This window comes from Branchiostoma floridae, chromosome 6 (assembly GCF_000003815.2).
Source record: "Branchiostoma floridae strain S238N-H82 chromosome 6, Bfl_VNyyK, whole genome shotgun sequence".
NCBI classification, from domain to species: Eukaryota; Metazoa; Chordata; class Leptocardii; order Amphioxiformes; family Branchiostomatidae; genus Branchiostoma; species Branchiostoma floridae.
In genome coordinates, this window is record NC_049984.1 from 178,488 (window position 1) to 198,546 (window position 20,059).

Genomic DNA, 20,059 nt, shown 5'->3' on the forward strand with positions numbered 1-20,059 from the left:
TCAGTTAAAACTTACAGATAAAATGGATCGTTAAAAGGACAACAACGAACAACAGGCAGTTAAGATATAGGAATAAGTTCCAGCATACTAAGTATCATTTAGCAGCTTCATCGCTCTCGGTATGAATGATAGTTCATGTCTTTTTGTTCGACTACGGGATGTTTGTGGGAATAAAAAATTAAATTGTTTATCACAAATCCATAAATTATGTTGAAGACTAATATAGAGTTTTTTAATTCTTTTCATTTCTGAAAGCTGCTCAGCATAGCATGACTAGGTGAAAGTTTTCATTCAACGCTGCAAGACTGGATGAGCTTTCAGATTTAAATTGTACGACTCAATGTGAAAGTTTTGGACACACGTTTTGTTTTTTCTTAGCTGGTTTCAAAGGGAGAAATATTTCATGTTCACATACTAGATAGATAGAACTTTATTGCACGACAACAGTGTAAAGGATACAATGTGTGGCAACTTGTACATACAAAACAGTTAAACTATATTAGTTGCTAATATCTAATAATTCTAAGAAACATAATTATTATGCTGATGAGTTTGATGCTGGAATGTTTATTTATGTTTTTGTTTGTTTGTTGACAATGATGTTTGTTTGTTGTCGCCCCAGATGCCGGTGTGCTCGTACTTCCTGCGCGGCGTGTGTAACCGTGACGACTGCCCGTACTCCCACGTGTACGTGAGCCGGAACGCGCAGGTGTGCCAGGACTTCGTGCACGGGTACTGTCCCCGCGGGAAACAGGTGAGAAACTCACTAAAATACTAACTTAGGCACGATCTACACACAGTTTTTCCCGATATCGGCGAGCATACAACCTCTCGCCGACAGCTTTTTTTCATCGTCTAGATGGAACTACTATATCGCCATTACGATATCAGGAAAATTTCTCCCGAAAGGTCTGGACCATTCGTACGATACCTTACCGATAGCTTAGCAGGGGTCCCTGACAGCTTCGCACGCGTGTAGATGCTTCCCGACTTTGGGAAGGCTCATCAGCATATAACGCCATTTGGAAAGTCGCGCTATATGTTTATGACTACAAGTGCCACGGGTGTCCGGCCCCCTACGTTCTAGATCCCTCCCGACATCTCCACAGATATCGGTAAAAACTTTCCTATTTGAAACGCAACAGCTGGTGATGGTAAGGTACCTTCGGAACAAATCAGGTGCTGTCAGATTTTTGTCATTTGAAGAGTCAGGACTCCAGACTGAACACTTATTTGTTTGTTTGTTTGTTTTATTTGGTATAATAAATGAACTGTCTTGAGTTGTGACCCACCAGTTGTGTACCAGTAGATACCTGTTACACAAGACTGTACTGTAAGGTTTTATCCACTCACACCGGAACGGCCCCCGTGTCGTGTTTAAACTTGGAGAGTTTGTACCCATGGTGTCGTAGCTACAGTCGTTGTGTGCAGTGATAGAAAGTTTGTTCCCCTTGAGTGTCCCAGCTTCACCAGCACATGTATAACTTACCTTTCCCCCAGTTCCTGCGGGCTATTTTCTATGCTGAGTTTAGACGAGCGGCACTGATCCGTGCTCTCTGGGTTTCTGTGCCAGGTGTAGAGCGCTCACCGCGCCAGACAAGCGTTCGTCTAAGTTTCGATCAGAAGTTGTCGAGTCGTGTAATTCTGTCTCAGTTCTACGTCATCTTCCTCCTGTCATTTGTTGAACCAGCTGAAACTCGGTGGAAGTTTTCCAAACTTCTGGTGACAGAAAAGAAAGTTATTTACCTTTTAAAATCACAGTTAAAGCAGTAAAAATGATGACAATGTGCATCTACATGTCAGTCTGGAAAAGTGTAGCATCTTGTAACAAACAAAAGTGATCTCGAACCAGTTTAGCTCACTGATTCAGAAGAGCTAATCTCCCACTGTGACAGAAAAGACAAGACCCTTAGAAGTTAGATGTACTGTAACAGTATTTACAGGTTCATTGTCCCACAAACACAGGGGACAGATAAGTTCATTGACGTATCAAATTAGTTTGGATTTCACAAAGTAGATACTTGTGTGCAGTCCTGGGATTTTTGCTTTTCTCTCTTGAGCAGAAAGGAAAGTAGGCCTCAGCTTCACTGTTCCTTCTTAAACTGCTATATTCCATTTTCCATTCCAACTGTCAGTAGTAGTAAAACAGGCTTCACCTTTATCCGTGGGATAACCTATATCCGGTGTTTTTGAAAACAGGGTGCTTAGGGATTCGAAGTCGGTGGACAGTGGTTTCAAAATGCAATTTTTTTTAAATGTTGCAATGTTGAAACCTCCGTCTGTCAAATTGATATCCTTAAATACCCTGTTTTCAAAACACCAGACATAGGTTACCCCACAGATAAAGGTGAACTAGCGGTACATACTGCTAAATGCCTGGTGCATGTAGAAGGCCTGGTGCATGTAGAAGGCCTGGTGCATGTAGAAGGCTGGTGCATGTAGAAGGCCTGGTGCATGTAGAATGGCTGGTGCATGTAGAAGGCCTGGTGCATGTAGAATGGCTGGTGCATGTAGAAGGCCTGGTGCATGTAGAAGGCCTGGTGCATGTAGAAGGCCTGGTGCATGTAGAAGGCCTGGTGCATGTAGAAGTGCACTTATGTGTCCCTGGCAGGTGGTTGTTACATCAGTGCAGACATTCCTGTGGGTTTGTAATCAGCTGATCTGTGAGTCATCCAAGTGCCATGACTCAGGCTCTGTTCCTGCAGGGGACGTTTCTGTTCATCACAGAACAGGGCAGAATAAATCAGAAATGGATTGGTGTACAATCTTACAGTTAGAAGAAGTTTGGAAGGGATTATCAAAACATTGGTGAATTTTACTATAAACTTCAAGTTTGTATTTCATCTCCATGTGTAGCAAGTCTTACATTGATTTGTGCTTGTTTGAATGGCGCACATTTTTCCATATTTCTTTCCTTGGAGTCTTACTGTAAAACACCTTAATATTCATACCTATAAATCTAACTGTAAAACACCTTAGTATTGATACCTGTGAGTCTTACTGTAAAACACCTTAGTATTGATACCTGTAAGTGTTACTGTAAAACACCTTAGCTACCATGCCTGTAATGTTTTACTGTAAAACTGGTTACATCTTCCTGCAGTAATATTATTGTCCTATACAAAGCTCAGAAATGAAACCAACATGCACCACCACTACTAACAATTAGAACAAATGCTGTTGTTACAAAGTTTTACCTGTATGATTCCCACATATTCGTACCTTTAGACACGCCTGGTGGCGTTACCTGCAAAAGGCCAAGGCCAGGTGAGTCCGACCAGGTGTGCAGACAGGTAACTGTCAGGTAGCATTACGTCATCCATCAATTATGCCGCACAGTTCCACTCTTACATCCATCATAACATTTGGAACAGGATACAAAGCAAAGCACAAAGCAGCTGTTACAAACAGCACGTCTTGGTGTGTACTTAAAGAGTAGGTTATACCTTGTCTTAGAAGTTCCTTGAAGTGAGGGCAATTTATTAGTGTCAGTGGGAGCTGGATGGATGGGGTGTGACCTGGGAGCCTTTGTTCGGAAGAACAATGGTTCAGCCTCGAGCGGAATGATTTACAGTAGCCCACAGTCCGCTGTACTACAAGGTTATACTTATAGCAGCACCATCGTACTGTACCCACAGTTGTACTGTACCCACAGTTGTACTGTACCCACAGTTGTACTGTACCCACAGTTGTACTGTACCCACAGTGATTTACAGTAGTGGCACTAGTGCACTGTGAGTCCTGCTGTACACACAAGGTTACACCAGCACAATGGTACTGTACCCACAATTGTACTGTACCCACAGTGATTTACAGTAGCATACAGCCCCGCCGTACCCACAAGGTTACCCCAACACAATGGTAATTGTGAACTCCACAGAGCGGCGCCCGCCGGGGAGCCTGCCGCACCAGTAAAGGGCTCCCCTGACATTCAATTTGCATGGTGGGCTGCCGCTGGAAATGACTCCAGGCCAACCCAGCTGACAGGTTATAGCTGAAATTCCCTCACACTTCCAGCTTGGAGGAGTGGGAAGGGGGGGGGGGGATTCTTGTAGAGAGGAAACAAGAGTTCCTGGCATCTTTAGGAGAGGAGTAGAACACTAAGACACTGTCGGTCCTCCTTGGAGCTGTCTTAGTAACTGCACAAAATTTCAGAATTTGTAATAGCACTTCTTGGGAAAAGTTGGACACCTCAATGTTCTCAGAGTTTGTTGCATCTTTTAGGATACATATACTAGCAGGACACCAGCTTGGACAATACTGGCCTCCCTAGAACCAGTAAATGTCTTTGGATCTGTGCAAAACTTTTCTTTCTCCAGAGGGAAAAGACTCCTTGATACTCAGAGTTTGTGGCTCCTTTGGAAAAGAAGTAGGCCATTTTGGACACAATACAGGCCTCTGAAGGAACCAAGCTTTGCAGACAGGTACTGGGGGACTCAGGAGAGTTGGTGACAGAGAAATGATGTCACTCCTCCACTTGATTTCTATTCCTCAAAATAAAAAGCCTTGGTTTGACTGCTGTGTGTGCTGTGACCATGTGAAGCTTATATATAGCTGCAGTCCACTCCTGTAGCCCGGTATCCAGCCGTATTATAGCTCTCAAGTCTCTTCTTTCCTTTCTGGAGATGGCAGAAGAGACTCTGGAGCTATAATACGGCTGGATACCAGGCTACGACTCCTGTTTCCTTCCACAGAACCGAACCAAACGGAACTTTTCGAGAAACCTGTACAGTACCCTTAGCTAGAGAGTTAGAAAGTCACAGGAACCTGGCCCGAACAGTCACTCTCATTATAAGTTTTGAAAGTTTAAGATGTTTGACAACCGTAGAATGTTATCGGCATGCCCCGAGCAGTAACTCCAGTCCAGGTTATGGAACCACCATAACTTCTCCACACGTAAGTGTGCGGGTGATTTATGGTCATTATGAGCTCGTTAGTCTCTGCTGTAGAACTCGTTAGCAGGGTACAGGTGACCCTGGGATGATGTATGGGGGTCCTTCAGCGCTGGCAGGAGTGGGAGGGGGGTTCTCAAGGTCGTTCTGAAACATGGCCAGAAATAGAACAGTGGGATCATGAAATTAACTTTTGTTCACTTTGTGCCGGAAGAGATGTCATCTGCATGAGGTCAAAACAATTTATTTCAGAACAACATGAAAAACAGAGCCTGGTTCATAAATAAAGTTGGAGAGGGGGGGGGGGATATATGTCAAGGTCGTTCTGAAACATGCTCAGAAATAACGGGAGGTGCCCCAACACGGTACGCTTTTTCTTGCGCTCAAACTCATGGCGCTCCATCGCTAGTTGCCTGAGAGTGGTCAAATTTTGATGACTGAATTTTTTACTCATAAATTTGAACAACATACTTGAATAAGAAATGCATTCATGTGGTTCATGAACCTTTCGCGCTGCGTGTTACAAGCGGCAAACACTGAGAGACAATTTCGTGTATGTAACCTTCCAATTTTGTGCTACGCGGGACAGTGTGCCTAACTCGGTACGCTTTCTTTTATATTTTGCTCTCTTCAGAAGTAAGTGGTAAATCTAAGTACACAGAAAAAAATTAATAGTATGATATTTTAGCTTTCTTTTGACAGTAAAATCGTGACTGTATGTACTTCTTGTCTCACATGAGGAAGGCTGTACCTAGAACAATCCAGCTGATGTTTTACGGGCAATGGGCTGAATGCACTGATTGTGAATGCCCGACTAAAAAAACCATTACGAAAAAACGACACCGCCAACATCAACAAAACTCTGTCTGATTATATGAAAATATCATCTACATCTCTCTGTCAAGTCTTATTTTCATAGACAGCACGAATCATTTGTTACTGTCAAATAAATCTTTGGAGCTTTCTCTAGTCTGCCACCTTCTCGGCCACACTCCCTTGGGAGTACAATGGTGGCAATGTTTATGTCGCTTCCTTTTGGTTGCTTTTCTACTCAACAAACATTTGAAGACCCATATTCATAGTGTTTTATGGAGCTTTATTTATTTGTATCATGGCAGTTGTGTGACTGCTTGGATGAGTTCGTATAGTTGGCGACACGAGCCGCCAATACGCAGAGCCCGGTGACCGCAGTGATTCAGCACTGTCAACATTACTGTTAGAATTCTGCTCTTAAAAAAACATGAAGTAAATATGTTAAAGTATACTTGGAATTCAAATTAAAGCTGTGTGCATGGACTTGGTTTATTTACCTTTGTAATCAGCATAGTCAGTGGCAACAAACACGGTGTACTTATGGATAATAAGATCAGCAAAAAATCCGTACCGTCTTACGACGGGGACCGTCTTAGGGCGGCTCCCGTTAGAACAGAAAGTTATGCGGAACCACATTTGAATTGTTCACTTTGCAGAATAGTGAGCTGCTTGCAGAAGTTACATCAATTATTGGAGAAAAAACAGCTCGAGAAAGTCTTCCTTGTAAGTTTTTGGTAATACGTGTCTTTGAGTGTTTGACTTAGTGTCATTTTCAGATATCATCCTCTTCCTACATTGTATCTTTTCTGTTGCCTGCCCCCACTTTCTTCCTCCTTGGACGGTTCCTTGCTCCACAGTGTCAATGCCCCGTGTACCCATGGAAGTATCCTGCAGTTTTTATGTCGCTAAACTGTTGTGGGACCGCGTGGCGCAGTGGCAGCATTTGCGGCTCGAGACCAGGAGGTTGCGGGTTCGAATCCAGCTTCCGTGTCACCGATCTTGTGCCCTTGGGAAAGGCACTTTACACGACTTCCCTCACTTAACTCAGGTGTAAATGAGTATCTAGCTGCGGCTAGTGACCTTGTGTGGCCTTGGTGGGGCTTTGTGGCCGAGACAGGCCTTAGGGGCATGTTTGGGCATGAGCGGCCCCGCCATGGCACACGAGTCGGGGGTAGGAGGAACCCCTTACATCCTTGGTCGGAAGTCCTCCTCGGAGACGGATACTCCAAACAACAAAGCTGCATCTGCTGGAGCCGCCTCACACGTTGCATACAGTTGCCCCTGTGATACTCAGTGCTCCAGTAGACGAGAGGGTGGAGAAGGAATTGCACACCCCTCCTTCACCATAAAAAGTCATGTGCAGGTCAGGCAAACAGGCAAAAAGCCTGTCTGCCTCCTCATCTGTCCAATCGACAGGAGAACCACAAAAACTGTCACATGTCCGTTGCTCTGTGCAAAAGTTAAGTGAAGTCCTGCTGGTTCTGTCCTGCAGTTCATCACACAGGTTCACTGTCCTGGTTAAGATCCCTTATTTGGCTCCCTGCCCAGGGCTGGGGGGGACACGCCCCCCAGTCATCGCCCCCGGTAACCAACTAACAAGTTATCGCATCAGCAGACGACTGGTGACGAGTTTTGGACGGCGGCGTTAGAATCGTGTCCAGACATTAGTGGCGCTTCTTCTCTTTTGGAAAGTGAAATAAATAATCATTTTTCAGACTAAGCTATTATCTGAAGAAACAGACATTTGTTACTTGGCAAAGAGTCCACCTTAAGAACCAAACTTTAACTACCCTGCACATGTCGTTGTATCTTAACCAAATAAGGGCACCATGTACTTACCTGACCAGTTCAGCAGACTGACTAGCGAAAAGTTTTGGACGTTGTTGTTGTATTCGTGTCCAGATATCGTTATGGCTTCTTCTCTTTTAGAAAAGTTTCTCAGACTAAGCAGTTATCTGAAGAAACAGACATTTGTTACTTGGCAAAGAGTACATACACCTTAGGAGCCAAACTTAAACTAACCAGTTCAGCAGACTGAAGACTGAAGAGTTGTTGTACTCGTGTCCAGATATCGTTATGGCTTCTTCTCATTTAGAAAGTGAAATAAATAATTGTCTGTCAGACTAAGCTGAGACAAAGGAAAAACAGACAGTTCAAAGCTGTTAGTTGGCAAAAGCTTATGATAGGAACTTTGTCAACCTCACAGATGTCATATTGTATCTGAACTAAGCAGAAACAAAGATGTTACTTGATGTCAAGTTTTTTTCTTTACTTGATAGCATCAGAATTGCTTGCACTGAAACCAAACAGATGACAGTGAATCTTAACTAAGCAGAAACAAAGATGTTACATGTCAGGCTTTTTTGCTATTAAAGGTTAACTTCCAGTCAGGCTGTTCAGTCAGTAGCATCAGAATTGCTTGCACTGAAACCATACAATGAATCTTAGATAAGCAGAAACCAAGTCTTACTTATTGTTAGTCTAAAGCAGGCCCTAAAGTCAAGTTCTTTTTCTTTAAAAGGTAACTTCCAGTCGGGTTGTTCTTAGCTGACAGTATCAGAAAATTGTGCTGAAACAAGACAGGTGGTGACGGTCTTGGAAACATGACAGGCTTTTGTCTTAAGTTGGTCCAGTAAAAAAACTTTTTTTTTTTTTTTTTTTTTTTTTTTTTTTTTTTCACCCACTTTTTTGGTTTTGGTTTTTTTAAATGGGCCCCCCCCCCCCCCCCCCCCAGTTTAACATCCGTTGTTCCCTGAACAAGTTACAGAGAAACCTTCTCTCCATGTCAAACTTGATGTTCCGTCCAGTAGTTGGATGGCCAGGAGTGTGTGGAACATGAACTGGTTGTGCTGAACCAAAGAACTGATTTTCTACAGCCCAGCCTGCTATTCAATAGTAGCAGTCATATGTTTACTTGTGTGCTTTTTGTGTATTATTTATTTGTTTGTTTGTTGCTGTATTCAATGTAAAAACTTCCATGTCTTAGTGCAGCCAATCCGACATGTAGTTTGTTTGTTTGTTTGTTTGCCTTCTTGTTTTTGTTTGCGCCTTTACCTGTGAACATAGCGATTGCCTTGGTGTATAGCCCAGCCTCTCATGTACAACTATCTCTGTCCATGTGGCATGGCTGAAATCAGCCTGGGATCTTCCAGCCACATTTTCCCTGGAAAACATGTCCCCATGTACATCAGACATGCCAGGGATGACAGGCTACAACACTGTTTACCTAAGCCGGCTGGCTCACTTTAAACCCAGGGGTCATAAGCTGCAGATGTTGTGTTTTCTCTTACGTTTCTTCCTCATAAAATATCTAAATATCAAATCAGTTCTACATAAACCTAGCTCTCTTTTTTAGAATTAGTTTCAGTAATGTTAATTTTTGTTTCAACCTTTTGAAAGTAGAAAAAATCACACTAAGTTATTGGCTTCCCCTGGAAACAGAGTGGTATGGTCCAGGGGAATTTCTAATTTGGGATATCCCAGTGCCTGTGGGACCCCAGAGGTCAGGGGTCGCCAGCTGTGGGGGCTGGAATCCCCAGGCTTCCACTCCGCCTGTCACGCAGGGCTGGCTGGTACCAGGAACTGTGGGGTACGAACCTGCAAAACAACCTGGTACCCACAACTCACAAACTGTGGGGTACAAACTTACAAAACAACCTTGTACCCCCAACAATACACCCAAACCTTGTGCAAACCCTAAAACTAACAAAAAAACATTGTGTTGACAACAATACCCCCAAACTATCAAAACAACCTTGTACTGACAACAGTACATCCAAACTCACAAAAACAACATTGTAAAAGCCACAATAGGCCGTGCCAAGGACTTGTATCGGTCACAATGGGTACAAAACACACAAAAGCAACCCTGTCCTGGCTACAGTGGGTATGAACACAAAACTAACTGTGTACAACTGTTGGGCATTGTTCCAGTTACCCCATGATTCAGGCCTGCAAAGCTTTAGTTGTTGAGTCTTACATCACTTACACCGTATCCGCACTGAAGGTTGTAGTGTTGGCATTGTCGGTGAGCAGTCAGAGTGACAAACTGACTTTCTACCTTGTCTGTGAGCTTTTGTTTCATCAGAAGAGTTGACTGTATGTTTGGCCATATAGAAAGTACTAGCCTGGATGCCAGGCTGTTTCCAGGGCCTACCCTGACCCTACTATTGAGATCGGGTTGTGGGTCTGGAATCCATGCTAAGATAGCACAGGTGTGGTAGTCTATAGGTGTGGTACACGTTAAGGTGTGGTACAAGTTCAGGTGTGCAACAGGTATGGCACTCTACAGGTGTGGCACAGGCCCACCTGAGTTAGACAGGTGGCACACACTACAGGTGTGGCACATGTTAAGGTGTGGTACAAGTTCAGGTGTGATATGCTACAGGTGTGGCACTTAACATGCCCACCTGAGTTAGACAGGTGGCGCACACAACAGGTGTGGTATATGTTAAGGTGTGGTACAGATGTGGTATGCTACAGTACAGGTATGGCATTCTATACAGGTGTGGCACTTACAGGTGTGGCACTCTACAGGTGTGGCAGTGGCCACCTGAGTTAGACAGGTGGCACAGGCCCACCTGAGTTAGACAGGTGGCGCACACTTCAGCACCAGGAACAGACTTGTCCCAGCTAACAGCTAACAGATGTCAGTCATCCCCCCTCTGGTCTCTTATCTGATGCTGGCTGCAGTTCAGAACCAGGAGGACTGTCAAACCCTCCAGTGGGCCGGGGCAAGTTAAATACACTTCTGGAGTGGGCCAGAGGAAATTAAATACTTCACAAAAAAACTGGAAAATAATTTACAGAGAGAGTATTGGTGTCAAGCAGAGTCTGCATGGGGATTATAGAAAATGGATGGTTAACAGATATAGAATACAACGCGGTGTATTCCCTATCACCTGAGCTACCATATCACCTGAAGTACTGTATCACCTGAGGTGCTTCAATGTCTATATACACCCCTCACATACCCTCAGTCTCGTGACAGGCAGTCCTGCTATCTGACAATACCGTAAACCACAATAGTTATAATATGCAACTTTATGCAGTATTAAAATATATCCCTTCTTACCTAACCTACCAAGATCAGCTTGGCTCCCTGAAGTCTTGACTCTGAAGCTGACCAAATGTCAGGTATAACAGGTAGTTGATATGACCCAGCTGCTGTAGTACTTGTGCCATGTTGGGGGCAGTGAAAATGTGGTGATTGCTGGTACCAGCTCAGGGGTGTTTCTGGTACCGGCTCAGGGGTGTTTCTGGTACCGGCTCGGGGGTGTTTCTGGTACCGGCTCGGGTGTTTCTGGTACCGGCTCGGGGGTGTTTCTGGTACCGGCTCAGGGGTGTTTCTGGTACCGGCTCAGGGGTGTTTCTGGTACCGGCTCGGGGGTGTTTCTGGTACTGGCTCAGGGGTGTTTCTGGTACTGGCTCAGGGGTGTTTCTGGTACTGGCTCAGGGGTGTTTCTGGTACCGGCTCAGGGGTGTTTCTGGTACCGGCTCGGGGGTGTTTCTGGTACTGGCTCAGGGGTGTTTCTGGTACTGGCTCAGGGGTGTTTCTGGTACTGGCTCAGGGGTGTTTCTGGTACCGGCTCAGGGGTGTTTCTGGTACCGGCTCGGGGGTGTTTCTGGTACTGGCTCAGGGGTGTTTCTGGTTCAGCTGTTAGAGGGCTGACACTATGTTTCCAAGCAGATGTTGGGAGGGCTGTGGAGTCAGAAAACTGCGGTAGCCAGGACATGGAACAATCTTCACTCCAGACATCTGCTTGGAGATTAGCATCAATTTCTGAACAGTCAGTCCTGTAGAAGTCATCATCTGGACAATGTGAACACTTTTCGGGGTTCCTTAAATGACTTTCCCCATTGAAACCAGCATTGGGAATCCTGTCTATAGCGACCACCTGTCCATATAGACCAAATCTTATCTGCCCCTGAGTGGTCTTGTTGGGCAGGTTTGACTATATTGGGTTGAATTGCACACGTGATTGAACAATTTGTCTAGTATTGTCTACGCACACCTTATCAATCTAGTTCAGATGTTCAACTACCAGAATAGAACCGTTTGGTGTAGAGTTGTCAGATGGGTTTTAATGCATTTTAAGAATGCTGTTTGTCTCCTCAATTCAGCCAGGAAAAGCTGCAATGGCATGAAATAAACCAGCCATTCATTAATCTATCTGGTTTTGAAATCAAGATGAGACAGCATTTTGTGAAGAAGCTCTGTGCGGACTGTGTAAATTGAAACATTTCCATAAAAGTGCATTAGAATCGGAAGACTCACAGATATCAAGTTTCCACATAAAACACAACTATACATAATTATGTGGTATTTCCTGTTGAGTTTGACAGGAAACATCACATCTGGTCATGTTACCTTGGGCACAGAGAAACAGACTAATAAAAGTTATCTCCAACTTTGACATTCTTACAACCGACATTCTGTAAATTCTGAAATGTTCCTGATTACACGTCCTTTTGTCATGTTTTAGTTACAGTTTTCCTATTGTTTTTTATTAATATTTTCGTACCCAGGAGATGAAGGGATAGATTTTGATTCTTGCTATAAAGCTAGACGATTGGTCATTTGTACTCAAGCCAAGGAGCCTCTGCTTGATAGCGCCCCTGCCAGTTTACATAAGGAGTGAGAAATAAAACCCTGGTCTTTTTTTAAAGGTTTCTACGGACATGTGAGGATAAGTTTAGCTGAAGTCTGATACAGAAAACAGTTGTGTTTTTATGGCTTTAAACAACCACAAAAGCACACCACAGAAACCCACCCAGTCTAGGCGCGTGTAGAGTTTGTTTTGGGCAGACTGGCAGATTAAGTGTTGGGATCAGATCCATACAGGGGTTTGGATGTTATATAATCCCCGTATATCACTGTGGATCCATATACAGGGGTTTGGATGTTATATAATCCTGTATATCGCTGCCAAGCCTTGGCTGCGGTCGTGGCCTTGGGGTTCGCTCAGACACAAAAGGACGGCCATCTGTTCCGGCGGCCGTCAGTGCTGCTACGGATATCCCGGCCAGGTACGGGGTCCGCACGCTTGTGGTGGCAGAGTACACATAAGGTGGTACAGTGGTGGCCAATATGGTGATACTGGGGGGACAGATACAGTTATCCTAGGGTAACGGATACGATGACTAATACAGTTATCCTATGGTAACGGATATAACGACAAATATGGTGACCCTATAATAACAGACACAGTCATCCTTGGGTAGCATCCTTGGACTGGTTGAGGTCTGTTATTTACAGGGATTTCTCCAAGGCCATGTTGGATAGGGGATAGATAGAGAATCAGTATTATACTTCCTGTTCCTGCTACACCAGGGATGGCTACAGAATGCCCATCTGATCTGTCATTTGCCTAACAGGTTGCTTTGCGATCTTTGAATTCCAGAAAATACAAAAAAAACTTGCAGAAGAAACACTTGTCATTTCAAAATCGTTTTATCAGTGCCATGTTCAATGGTCACAATTTCATTTTCCTTGTGAAGTACAGTTTAACTTTTAAAACTTTGTAGTGCAGCTTGACTTTTAAAACATTGTTACCTGTGCAGTTGGGAGCCGGTAGAGGAACTTTTTTCTTTCTTTGTGCAGAGAGAAGTTTTCTTTGGTGAACCTTCTACTCAGGTTATCACTTAAATCTTTGCAGACCCCTCTCCCCATACTGTACTAAATATCTGTATCTGTATAGCTGGTAAAACAGCCCCATTTTGTAACAGACCAGCAGTCTCCAAGGTACCATCTGATTCGACTTTGGGGCTGAAAAAATCAGGGCAGCAATGCAAGTATAAGGAGCCCTCGAAGCAATCGGATGGTACCCAGGCCACCTTCATAAGAGGTTTGACACCAGTAGACAGGCTTGTTGGCCTGATGTTGTGTAAGATGTACGCAGGCTACCTCTGTAAGAGGTTTGACACCAGTAGACAGGCTTGTTGGCCTGATGTTGTGTCAGATCTGGCCTGGGTGAGCCTGGCAGCCAAGCGTGGTGACTGGAGTGGAGGGAGTGATAATTGCTTGTTCCCAAACCCAGGATGATGATGTACCCAAACCTCTCCAACACATACACCAGGAAGTGGGCCAAACTTGAGCCTGCCTTCCTTCCTCATGCCTTATATGGGCAGGACTTGGCACAGCGCCAGGCTGGAGGAACAAGGCTGTTTTCAGGCTGCCAAGAAATGATGGAAACTCTTTGTGAAACCACTTCCAATCTGCTCAAACATCGCACCGGGCAGCACCAGGTTTTATACATGGTTCACAGCATGGGCCCTGAAGAAAACACCTTTTCATCAAGCCAAGTTTTGTTGAAGTTTGTTCATACTTCATAGGTGATAGCTTTAATTCTGTTTTTATATGTTCTTTTACACAACTTCAGTATGACACTAGCGCTGTTTCCCATTCATAAGAATGGTGCTCCCGGGGTCGGATTATGAACCAACAGTTCTAAATAATGCATGAGTTATGTGAACACGTCGCTACAGTGGGACTTTTCCTTCACCCAAGAGTTCATTCTTCTATTGGTTGATACTACACCCAGCCCAATCTGTGGTTGACAGGTGTGATATATGATTGACAGGCCTGACCTATTATTGACAGGCCTGATCTGTGATTGACAGGCCTGACCTGTGATTGACAGGCTTGACCTGTGATTGACAAGCCTGGCCTCTGATTGACAGATCTAACCTATGATTGACAGGCCTGACCTATGATTGACAGATATGACCTATGATTGACAGGCCTGACCTATGATTGACAGGCCTCGCCTATGAATGACAGGCCTGATCTATGATTGACAGGCCTTAGTGTTGTTATTGGTAGACCTGACCTCTGATTTACAGGTGTGAATTATGATTGACAGGCCTGACCTCTGATTGACAGATATGACCTATGATTGACAGGCCTGACCTATGATTGACAGGCCTCGCCTATGAATGACAGGCCTGATCTATGATTGACAGGCCTTAGTGTTGTTATTGGTAGACCTGACCTCTGATTTACAGGTGTGAATTATGATTGACAGGCCTGACCTCTGATTGACAGATATGACCTTTGATTGACAGGCCTGACCTATGATTGACAGGCCTCACCTATGAATGACAGGCCTGACCTATGATTGACAAGACTTACCTCTGATTGACAAGCCTTACCTCTGATTGACAGGCCTGACCTCTGATTGACAGGCCGCCTGACCTATGATTGACAGTCCTGAAATGTGATTGACAGGCCTGATCTATGATTGACAGGCCTTATGTTGTTATTGGTAAGCCTGACCTATGATTAACAGACATGACCTGTGATTGACAGGCCTGACCTATGATTGACAGGTATGACCTATGATTGACAGGTATGACCTCTGATTGACAGGCCTGACCTATAACCATTTGCCCCAGCTACCCTGGCATTGAAGACCAGGTTGGGCTAAAGGTTGCTGCTAAAGACCCTGATCCTGCTGGGCTTTGTGGCGACTTCAGGGTAAACCCCATGGGGACGCGGATTACGGAGCTTTAACCACCCATTCAGCTGCCTGCTCTCATCTCCAGCCTCCTGCCAATTCAGTTTGATTTGTGCCCTGTCATTGGTCCACTTCAAAGGGAAGGCGAGCATTGATTGGTGGAGAGATGGTCAGGCTGTGGATTGATTGGGCAGTTTTTATTGGTCGGAAGCTGAGTTGGGATAAGGTCGTGGGTTTGAAAGTCTTTTGTGAAACAGTAAATGTGGAGTCAATAGTTGAGTGGAGGCTGTCGTATTGACCTGCTTTTAACGTTTTATTGTCTGGAAAGTGGGAAATTATCTACATACAATAAATCATTCCCTTTACTCTGGGGACCTACATGTAGCAGAAAACTTTTTCACTGTGTTGCCACATATAACATTAGAATTGACTGCTTCTGTCAAAGCCATTATTTGGGGCAAATTCTTCTTCTTTTTTCCTTGTTTGCTTCCAATCTGTATTTATCTTGATGTTGGATCTCAAGTTGTGAGTGTTATCTTTGTAATTTCAGGTCTTACTTAGAAATCAGTGATGATAATGGTTAATACATTTATAGCTCAGGCAAACCTCCATGCTGTGTCATGTTGTCATTTTTGTTGTTTCCCCCAGTGTATGAAGCACACGCTGGACTGCCCAGACTTTAGATGTTGTTGTTGTTTATGTTGATGTTGTTATTGTTGTTTACCTCAGTGTATGAAGAAGCACACGCTGGACTGCCCAGACTTTAGATATTGTTGTTTATGTTGACATTGCTGTTTATGTTGTTTTTATTGTTGTTTACCCCAGTGTACGAAGAAGCACACGCTGGACTGCCCAGACTTCAGCCGGACCGGCTCATGTCCCCGCGGGGGGAGGTGCAGGATGGTCCACAGGAGGAGGAGGGAGAAGAGGAGACATGCGGAGGCTGGGGAGGAGACAAGGGGGGAGGATGCAGATGGGAGAGAGGAAACTGCTGCATCACACAGGTAAGGATGGTGGTGCAGGTGTGTCAGTACAGGTGTTGACGGGAGACCTGGCACATCCCCATCTTGTAATTAGCCAGCGAAAGGGTATGTCACCCCGTAAGGGGCGGTATAACCCTGTTGTGTGTAAGCATGTCGACCGATGATGATGACAGGTGTGGAAGTACAGGTGTGTCAGTATAGGTCAGTACAGGTGTAGCAATACAGGTAGCAGAATAGGTGTTGCAGTACATCTGTTTATCCTATCTGCTGCTCACCAACTTCCTCTGTTATCCCTGCCTGTCCTTACATGATGATGTGACTACAGGATGGTCCAATTACAGCACAGTAGTACAGTTACTGTAAATGCATTTAAGTTCGCGGAGATTTAATTTGCGGTAGCGGTAAAAAGGACTTTTCATGGTGGATTTAATTTTGCGGTAGCACCATGCACTGTAGTCTCTTAATGCCATGGAAAAATGTTCGCGGTGGTTTCAAGTTCGTGGTGAAGTGGTCGCTGCGAAAACCGCAAACATTAATCCACCGCGAACATTTCTGCATTTACAGTACTACATGATGTGACTACATGATGGTCGGACTACAGCACAGAAGTGTTAAATGTCTCCTGGTTAACCCACACGTCCTCGGTCTGTCATGGTCACAGGGAAAACTTAACTTCTTCTTCCTCACAGAGTACTGTAACTACAGTTTGTACATGGTGATCCAGCTACAGTACAGTACAGAACAGTCTATCACTCACTGCTCATTTTCTAAAGGAAATCATTCTTTTTGACGGCAACATGGATGAAGCTACTGGTACTGGGTTACTGGAGACAAGCCCTGTAACATGCCCAAACCTGGCCAGGAAACACTACATAGAGCCCTGCTCTTCTTTACAAGTGGGGTGGGATGTTTAACTTGCTGAAGGAATACTCTTGAATAAATCTTGAGATGCTCGCTGTGGTTTCATTTTCACAGTGACTTCTCCACTACAAATTTATGACGTCTCAAACATGCCTTTCTACCGTATTACTTAGCCTCCATAGCAGGCTCTGTTTTTTTTTGGCTCATAATACACTTTTGCTGGTCATTTCTATTTGTACTGCTCTGTGATTGCTGGACTTGGTGGTTGGTTATCAGAAAAGGCCAGCAATCAGTGACCAGTACAAATAGAAATGGCCAGCAAAAGTGTATTATGAGCCAAAAAAAAGCCAGAGAGCCTGCTATGGAGGCTACGTATTACTACTGTTTTACAGAACAGACAAAGTCAAGTTTTCCTTTTCCTTTCTACCACAAAATTAAGTTGTTGCAAAAACTCAAAGCCAAAGCCTAATATTTTCATGTCCCATCCAAAGGATGATGTCACCAGCTGGGCATGTTTGGCTCTCATGGTCACGACTAGAACAAAACTTCCTCTTTTTCTCCCGATGATGTTCTCATCACTTCAGCGTTATCTTCCATCAGAGTGATTCCCGGTGACAGAAACATGGCCGTTATCAGCTGAGGCTGTTAGTCTGTGCCAGGCCATCTGGAGCAGAGCCAGAACTGCCTCATGTCTGTCAGGGGATGTGGAGGGTGATTCATGGGGAGTTTGGGCAGAAACCTGCAGGGTTGAAGTTTGGAAGTGCAGTCATTTTCTCTTTTCATTTCCAAGGAAGTCCTGTCAAACCTGCCTATAGTGACCACTTACAGGACTGGAAGAACATTGTTACTGTTGACAGGTGGTCACTGTAGACAGGGCTCTAACTGCTTGGGTCAAAAGTTATGTGAAGCCTAAGGAATATCAAAAAGTGGCCAGGAAGACCGGTTAGTCCTGATAAGGAGGTAGTCACTAGTTCAGGTTTGGCTGTTGAAGAACTTGCAACAGACCTGAGTCAGCTTACAGATGTACACTATGTATGTAACTATGTGGCAGAGACTGTCATTCTTGTATAGGACTGTTCAGCCATAGATACCGTACTGCTGTAGGGTCGGTGTGAATTTGGGATTTTAATACCATGGTTGATTTGGAAAGAATAGGTTGTATGTTTTGTTGGGTTGCAGTCAGGGATGACTACTATTACTGTAAGGTATCTTCTATGTTTAAGTCAGGGGTAGAAAAAAGGGGAGCCAAGGTATGGGGTTGACAGGTGCCAATCATTATCATAAGGAAGTTGTGACCTTAGGTAACCCCACTGTCCTAACCCACTAACTTCTGAAGTTGCCCAACGAAAGTTCTCAGAATATGGTACTTGAGGAAATAGCTGATACATATAAGGTTAAGACTGCAGGAGCCTGATTCTGGATCAAAGTTCAGTTTGAGACTTTTTCAGATGCTGCATTCCTTTTCCAGGAAATTTTCAGAAAAAAAAAAACACAGGAAGGCCAAGAAAAATAATTGATTCCTACAGTTGCAAGCCTTGTGAATTAAAGTTACCGAATACAAGGTTAGGGCTGCAGGAGCCTGTTTTCCATTTAATATAGAACTAGAGTTCCACGAACACATACCTTTGCCAAATAAACCAGGTTTGTTATGTAGAATGATGTCTGTAGACAAATGCGTTACTCATTTCATTTTCTTTATAATTAAATGCTTGGAGTTGGTTTATGAAATTTCGGCATTTATTATGCAAATTAGATCCCAATTTACAATTAATTGATATCAAATTGTATCAAGCATTACTTAAGCTATCAGCATACCAAAAATCATGATGATCCTTTGATCCATTCTTGACTTATTCTCTTTCAAAGTCTTTAAATACACCTCTTACTCTCTTCCCTCTTTCTCAGTTACATATGTGACAACTTTTATGAAAGTACGATAATGGAATGCAGTGGATTTATGAACTTTTCCTAATCAATTATGCAAATTAGCTGTTAACTTGCATAATAAGTATCACATTATATAAGTCTTCATTTAGGCTATCTACATGCCGAAAATCATGACGATCCGTCAACACGTTAATATTTTCTCATTAATTATGCAAATGAGATCATCATTTGCATGATAAATATGTATTGACATTTCTCTCTATCATGGAATGTAGTGAATTTATAAAGTATCCTCATTAATTATGCAAATTAGCTGTTGATTTGCATAATTGTTATCTCATTATGTAGGTCTTCACTTACGCTACTTACATACAAAAAAACATGATGATCCGTCAACATGTTCATATTTTCTCATTAATTATGCAAATGAGGTCATCATTTGCATAATTGATATCTGTCGACATTTCTCTCCTTCCCAGCTACATATGTGACAAGTTTGAAAGTCCTATCATGGAATGTAGTGGATTTATAATTTTTCCTCATTTATTATGCAAATTAGCTGCTGATTTGCATAATTAGTATACCATTATGTAAGTCATCACTCATTCTATCTATATACCAAAAATCATGACGATCCGTCAACACGTTGTAGAGTTATTCTCATCCAAAGTTTGAAAGGAAACCGGCGCCTGCAGTTCCAAAAAAGCCGCTAGGGGGCCCAAACTCACAGCACTTACTCTCTGCCTCAAGGGCTATCTACCACTTAAAAATCATGATCACAGCATGTCCAGAACACGAGATATCAAAAATTGGGGTTCTGCTGCAGTACCTTAGCAAGCCGCTAGGGGGCCCATTATCGAACTTGACCTTCGTTTTCCCGACCCCTACCCACCTACCAAATATTATCGGGATCCATCCAAGACTTCTTGAGTTATGCTGTTAACAGACAGACAGACAGACAGACAGACAGACACACAGACTCACAAGCCCAAAACATAACCTTAGCCATTCTGGCAAAGGTAATTAAGTGTGGCCAGGGGGCAGGCAGGCCTGACTTCCTTGTTCCTCCTCACAGCACAACTTTAACAGAAAAGTTCCTGGAACGGCAGGCCAGCTGACGGCATCTGATAAAATCTGAGCAAACTGAATTCTAATGGAAAAACGC

The 20,059-nt window shown here is 43.8% G+C and overlaps 1 protein-coding gene across 1 annotated transcript in view; it reads left to right on the forward strand.

Moving 5' to 3' along the window:
- LOC118417370 (zinc finger CCCH domain-containing protein 3-like) overlaps nucleotides 1–20,059 on the forward strand; it is a 77,845-nt gene that overhangs the window by 51,231 nt on the left and 6,555 nt on the right. Inside the window, exons 10-11 of the mRNA XM_035822923.1 lie at nucleotides 623–754; nucleotides 15,989–16,167. Coding sequence (XP_035678816.1) covers nucleotides 623–754; nucleotides 15,989–16,167 — 311 coding nt within the window. The remainder of the gene's footprint in view (nucleotides 1–622; nucleotides 755–15,988; nucleotides 16,168–20,059) is intronic.